This window comes from Otolemur garnettii, unplaced genomic scaffold (genome assembly GCF_000181295.1).
Source record: "Otolemur garnettii isolate 467f Iridium unplaced genomic scaffold, OtoGar3 scaffold00164, whole genome shotgun sequence".
Lineage (NCBI taxonomy): Eukaryota > Metazoa > Chordata > Mammalia > Primates > Galagidae > Otolemur > Otolemur garnettii.
The window spans coordinates 1,667,579-1,674,429 of NW_003852559.1; the positions used below are offsets into that span (position 1 = coordinate 1,667,579).

Here is a 6,851-nt window from a genome sequence, read left to right on the forward strand (position 1 = left end):
ATAAATGGATAAAGTGACAATTCAGATCATCAGAGAATGGGTAAATACTCAGGTATTATAATAACCCAGTAGCAATGTAAAGAAAGAATTAAGTTGGATTGTAAAATTAAATGTCATACAATTAATCTTTTAAGCTACTTCGGAAAATACAGGTTTGTATATAATCCTAAAATAGGGAAGCCTTTTTAAAAATCAAGGCATTATCATTGAAAACTGCAGAGATGATTATTTGGACTCCTTGAAAATCTTCCTCCTCAAATTTACATGATTGACAAATGACAAGTCCAAAAATAAAAAAAGAATTTGCACAATAGGTCACAAGGTTTTACATGTGGTAGGTTGTACATGTAGGTTTTACATATTAGTTGACTTGGGATGCTAATATTTCAAGTTCACAACATCTGATCCCTGAGATTATGGAAAAGGTAATTTGTGAGGTCTTAGAAAGCCAGCCAGTCCATTCAGCGTAATTTCCAGTGGTGGCTTCAATGCTCTTAAAGCTGCTGTAGGGACAACCTGAGATAACGTCTGTAGCAGCATTTTATGAAATGACCCTGTTACTTTACTACCTCTTGGTTTTTCCCTAATGTGTTTTCAGTATTGTTTTATGATTATACTTGTTAATTGGTTTTTGCTGGATGCTTTTCTTTTCTTTTTGGTTCTGCATGAATCACTTTGTTTTTATATATAAATGATTCTGATTTTGTTTGGCTTACTAGTAGCATGGCATCTCGGATTACCAGTTGTAAATTTTATTACTTACCCTTTCTCCAGTCTTTTAGGTAGAAGTTGCGAAAACACTATTGTAAATGTGCCCAAGCTTTTAATTTTCTTAAATGAAGAGCTTCATTTGTTTGTTATGAACCATTTCTATAGCTTTTTTTTTTTTAACTAGAGTATTTTTGTTTGACATAAGCAAATTTTCTAAAGGGTCTGAAGAGATCAAAAGGATTATCATGAATGCTATATAAAGATGGCTGTCCTTTCTACTCTCAAAAGAGAATTAAATTATATCCCTAAACAAATCATTCGTCTTCAGCACCAGGTTTAATTAAGTCTGTCTAATACAGGTGTACTTTAGCTGTTCTGCTCTGAGCTGTGGTTGTTATAACAGATCCTTGATATTTGTACATTTAACATGACATTTAAAGAACTTCCAGTAATTCCAGAGGTATAATTTAATCCCTCTTCACATGTTCATTCAGTGAATTTTGACTGAGGCATAGATTTGAACTGCTATACAGGGGACCTTCTTGGCTAGTTTATCCTAGCAGACTGCCTGATGCCCACGACTCAGCCCCTCTTTGTTATTTTTTTCTTGCTATATATGCTGTAATTTTTATGAAATAATAATAATAAAAAAAAAACTTTGTTTATAGAAGTAGGAGAAAAATTCCGTAAAGCTGAAAGGCAATTCCATTGTGATGTGAGGATAAGGGCATGAAACATGTGACTCTCAAGAAAATGTGATTTGGGAGTCAGCCAGAAGACTAATATAAACAGTTCCATATTTATAATTTGGGGGTTCACAAAGGTTGGAGGGATATAACCCTTGTGTTTTGGTTACCATGCACGGGACATGTGCTTTTAAAGATAATGATTGCTGATTGCCATTTTACTTGCAGTGTCCAAATTATGTCTGTTTAAAGTGTTCCTTGATTGTGGAGTAAATGTTAGAGAAGTAATCCCGGCAGCTCTAATGCAGATAGAGGAGCATATAGATGTCTTTACTGTTTAAAGTAGACCAAAAAGAGTAAAATGGAGAGTACAGATCATTTCTAGTGCTAAAAATGAAGAAAATGCACACTAATAGTGATACAAGATCTTAATACATCAAGCACCTTACATCACCACAGACGCTATGAAATCTTTTTGTGCTCCAGGATAAAAGGGATATAGACTACGATCTTCATGGAAAAATAGTTTGAGTCAGAGTGGCAGTCATGTAGTCTCATTAACTCAGAAAACATTTTTTGGGTTCCTACCATATACTAGGCATTTTGCTAGCTGAAGAAGGACACCTGAAAAAAGTAAAATAAATCTCTAAGCCTAAGATACTTCCAGCTTAGAAAGAGAGATGGAAATAAAATCTGCCATGCTATCCCAAGTGATAATGTTAAGGGCATAGAAAAGAGAAGTGCCTGCCTTCCCGTGAGTGGGAGGACTCCAGAAGCTCATTGTGAAGGATGTGTGAGCATCAGTGGGGAAGACAGGACGGAGGGCAGAGGGGACCAGGGCAGCCTATGGCAAAGCACAGGCACAGATAGGAGCAGGCAAGATGAGATCAGAGAACTGGCCAGCAATGAACTGAGAGGTAAAGGGCAGCAACATGTGGCAAAGAGTGTCTTCTGGGGCCCCACTGAGCCAGAGGTTGAATTTTAGATCCATACCAACCAGCTTACGTGGCTTTCAGCAAATAACGCAACCTTTCTGAAACTCAATTTTGTCATCTGCAAATAGGGCTGATCACAACTACATTACAGTATGAATTGTGAGGACTAGAGGTCATGTGTCTACCTAAGTATTTAGCACAGTGCCTATCCCACAGTGGGCGCATGGTGGAAGTCTATCGTTAAATATTCAGAGACAGAAATGATAGCATTTGTTTTACCCAGAGGTAAGCTAGGAATCCCCGTTAACCATTTTCTTCACATCTTACTAGGTACACTTTTATTTCTAAGTAAATTGCCATTTTATTTGCATAAGTATTTGCAGTATCCAATTATTGATGTATCAAAAGTTGTCTGCAAATGTGATTCTCCTGAATACAGCAGTGTATATTTGAGACTGTCTATGTGAATTGTCTGCTTTCTGCATTCTATTTTATGTGTAACTGTATTTTTTAACTTCTGGTTTTTCAGTAAGGAAAGGCAATCTGTGTGACCCGAAATTCTGATGTGCATCAAAATTGTTCTTTTGGCAAGGGGACAAAAATCCAATTAGTTTCCAAAGGACAAATTGTCTTTGGGGATTCAACTGATTTAAAATTCATGACCGAGTCTGAAAGAAAATAGTACTCTAGGATTTTTTGAGCACTGGCAACAATGTACATTTAGAACCATGTGAACCTAGTTTTCATATAAATTCTATTTATTTCTCTTGCTTATATTTGTGGGGGTTCATTTCCTTATGTGGAGATGCCACGTATTCCAAAGAAAAATGTATATGGCAATCTTTGGGTGTGTGTGTTAAAGTAAAGAAAAGCCATGACAATTAACAATAACATTTGGTCCATTTTTCGGATCGTTATAGGAGTTTGCCAACTTGTTAATAAGATGGAGGAGAATACGGACAAAGTTAAGCCTTTCAACCGAAATGATGAACAGTTTCTGGAAGCTTTTGTCATCTTTTGTGGCTTGGGGATCCAGAACACACAGATGTATGAAGCAGTGGAAAGAGCCATGGCCAAGCAAATGGTCACATTAGAGGTGGGCTGACGTTAGGGGAGCTCTGGGGCTTCCTCCAAACACTCACTCTTGCGTTTCCCTCATGACTACTCACGGTGACAACTCACGGTGACAACTCATGATGAGTCCTCACAAAAATCGTGCAATGTAGATGATGAGATCTTAGAGTCCTCATTTTAAAAGTGAAGGAAACAAAATGTTTTAGAAACTTGTCAAAGGTCAATACAACCAAACCAAAACTCAAGCTGTCCCTCAGTCCCCTGCTTCTCCTGCAGTTAGCAGTCTTTGGCTCTAATAATCCCTTCACACAAGTGACGATTGCCACTGTAGCCTCTCTGCCCCTCCCACTGCCTAAGCTTCCCCATCTTTCCATGAGAACAATTGTGCAAAGAAATTAAAAAAGCACAAAAACATAAGGCCTAGATACTCCCAAGAGAGTTAGAAGTGAAGGGGGAAAAGTCAATGAAAAGCAAGAATAGTTTGAAGTTCTTGGACCAGCGAGCTACTTCAGACTCAGAAGCTTTCAAACTACAGATTTATAAACTCCACTTCTGGAGATTCTGATGCAGTGCATTTTGGGAAGAGGCTGGGAATCTGTATTACTACAGAGTTCTCCCCTCCCCTCCCCACCTCCCCTCATAGTGATTCTTTAAGTTTTACCAGTGACCGAGATGGCACACTTACCTTTTCAGCTGAATACATGACACCAGCAGGTTAGCTACAGTATTATATAAAAACTATGTATGATAGACCATAATGAATCAGTTAAAATCTGTTTCAAATGTGTATGCATACATATATACATAAACACCCAAACATATAGTTTAAATATAGTTTCAATTATGTCCAGACACACATAACTCTACATGTGCACATACAGTTTGAAACTGCATAAATATACGTATATAGATGTATTTATATATGTATTTTTAATCTAATTTTTTCTGATTTCATGGCCAGGGCCAGTATTGCTCCCTCCATTCCCACCCTCAGTCCTCCACACTCTTCTTCACCTCCCTTTGGAGTATTTTAAAGCAGTTCCAGACATCATATCACTTTGTTCAAAATCTCTGAATGAGATTTATTTCTATTTTTACATGATAGCTCTCCTTTAGTTAAATATACTTTCATTGATCACGATCTAACCTCAACCAAAATTTTCCTGTCCTGATGAGGCCACTGGACAGAAACCAGGGACTCAAACCCCTCAGGTCTTCTTAAAGTAGTGAATTATTTAGACCTGGAAGTCATGATCATTAGAATAACAACAAAAGCAACAATGACAATAAAAATAGCTAGACTTTATCAAATATTTCCTCTGTATTCTAATGCTTACATGTGTTAACAAAATTAATCCTTTTACCCTATGAGTGAGGTGCTATTTTTATCTTCAGAGTGTGATAAAAATAATCTTTTAAACTTTGTCATTTTTAAAAACTTTTTGTTGCCTTGTACTTAATATTAGAATTATTCATGGTCATAGCATTAGCTTTTCTCCACCTCTGTGGCCTCAACACCAACAGGGTAGGAGCCATGACCTGTCAATTTCATGTGCAGGATCTAGCGCCTCCGAGTTTCCGGAGGTCTAGTGATTAACGGTTCCACTGCTAAGGCAGATTTGATGTATGTGGCACAGGACTATAAATGTTCTGAATCACAAGATAGTAGGCACATACCATTTGGTTTTAGATTTATATTTGCTTAATTTACTTGCCATTTAAAGTCTGAAATGATTTACCTTGTTATCAATGATTTTAAAACTTTTGAGGTTTTTGGTGAAGTAATTGTGATCTCTATCAAAAATGAACTTTATTGATAGGCATTTTAAATACCACCACTACCTTGGTTTTTGAAAGTGTCTAAAATAATATCACATTTCAGATTGAATATTCTTTATCTGATACACTTGGGTCCTTTCAGATTTCATATATTTTTGGCTTTTGGAATATTTACGTTATACTTACCAGTTGAGCATCCCAAATCTAAAAATCCAAAATCTTAAAAGCTCCAGGACCTGAAGCTTTTTGAGCACCAACATGGTGCTGAAAGGAGATGCTCATTGAAACATTTCAGACTTTAGATTTTCAGATTTGGGATGCACAGTCTGTACCCAGAAGTCAGTTTGAAAAGTGGAGATTATGATTCTCATGTTCAGTTAGTAAGAAAAGAGGAAGGTTGACTTTTTGAATCTGCAAGGTTGTGGAAAGTATAGTAGGTTAGGGGTTGAGAGCTGGATCCTCAGCTCCCTTGTCCTCTCTCTAGGTTGAGCTTGCAGCCAAGTCCTGAGAATCTCTGAGTCTTAGTATCTTAAACTATTAATGGGTGGCTTTATGGGCCAATTCTGTGAAGCTAAAGGGATCCTTCAATCTGCCTGATGTTAGGTCCCAGCCATGCACTTTTTCTGTATCAATTCTACGTGGTCGTAGGACTCATCTGATGACTACTTCTAGACTACTTTCTTTCCAAATACCAACATTAAATGTCAGTTTAGGCAAAGGTTTTTTCCCCCCTAATTCTGTACTCAAGCAAAAAATAACTAAAGTCAATATTTTTATTAAAAAACAATTCAAAATAAATTTTCTGCCAAGTTTGAGCCACTAGTTATTTCTAGGCTGCCTTATAAATAATGTGTTGTCGCAGTAATGTCAGGATGAAAGTTACAGGAGTCTTTTTTTGAACGGGAAGAGTATAACTTTTGTTTTCCAAACCAAGCCATGGAATCCAAATCTGGGGTTTTCACTTTGTGGATAAAAGCAACACATACGATTTGACATTCTAAGAAGTCTAGTTACCGCTCCCAGAAGTTTTAGCAGAATTCCCAGCTTCCAATTCTAGTCTAGCAAATTGGTGGTTTCTCCCATGTAACCTGGACTTGTTTTCCCGTTCTGCAGGTTCTGTCGTATCATGCTTCAGCAGCCGAGGAAGAGACAAGGGAGCTTCAGTCTTTAGCGGTAACTCCTCTTTCTTTTTACAAATCACTCACACTAAACATGTAATTGGGTACGCTTACCTCAGGATATCTCGTTCTACTAGCAGTGTTCTCTTAATCAAATCTGGTAAATATTTAAATGGACGCTCATAAAAATATTTAATCAACTCTACTTTCTTGCAGGGATGCAAAGTCATAGATAGTACAAAGCAAAGGGTATTAAATATATTAACTTTGACATACTTTCTGTGATTCTGATTTTTTTTCTAGTAATTTTTCTAATCTTTAGGTCTTAGGTCAAAATTAGATTTAGTTTTCATTTCCTGGGGAAATAGGGACTATAAGGTGGTTGTCTAGGATAATTTTTGTCCAGGGTAATGACAAAAGAGTTACTGATAACCTGCTCTGCATTATCAAGAACTAAGAGTGGCTTTAATTTCTGACCATATGGCTTATGAAGTGCTATTTGAAATTAAGTTCAAATGGAGTCAGTTCCTGAATTCTCATCGAGCATA

At 36.9% G+C, this 6,851-nt stretch overlaps 1 protein-coding gene across 1 annotated transcript in view; it reads left to right on the forward strand.

Annotated features, from left to right (window-relative positions):
- PDE5A (phosphodiesterase 5A) overlaps window positions 1-6,851 on the forward strand; it is a 129,813-nt gene that overhangs the window by 85,068 nt on the left and 37,894 nt on the right. The window contains exons 9-10 of the mRNA XM_003800072.3: window positions 3,253-3,428; window positions 6,299-6,358. Of these exons, the coding sequence (XP_003800120.1) occupies window positions 3,253-3,428; window positions 6,299-6,358 (236 nt within the window). The remainder of the gene's footprint in view (window positions 1-3,252; window positions 3,429-6,298; window positions 6,359-6,851) is intronic.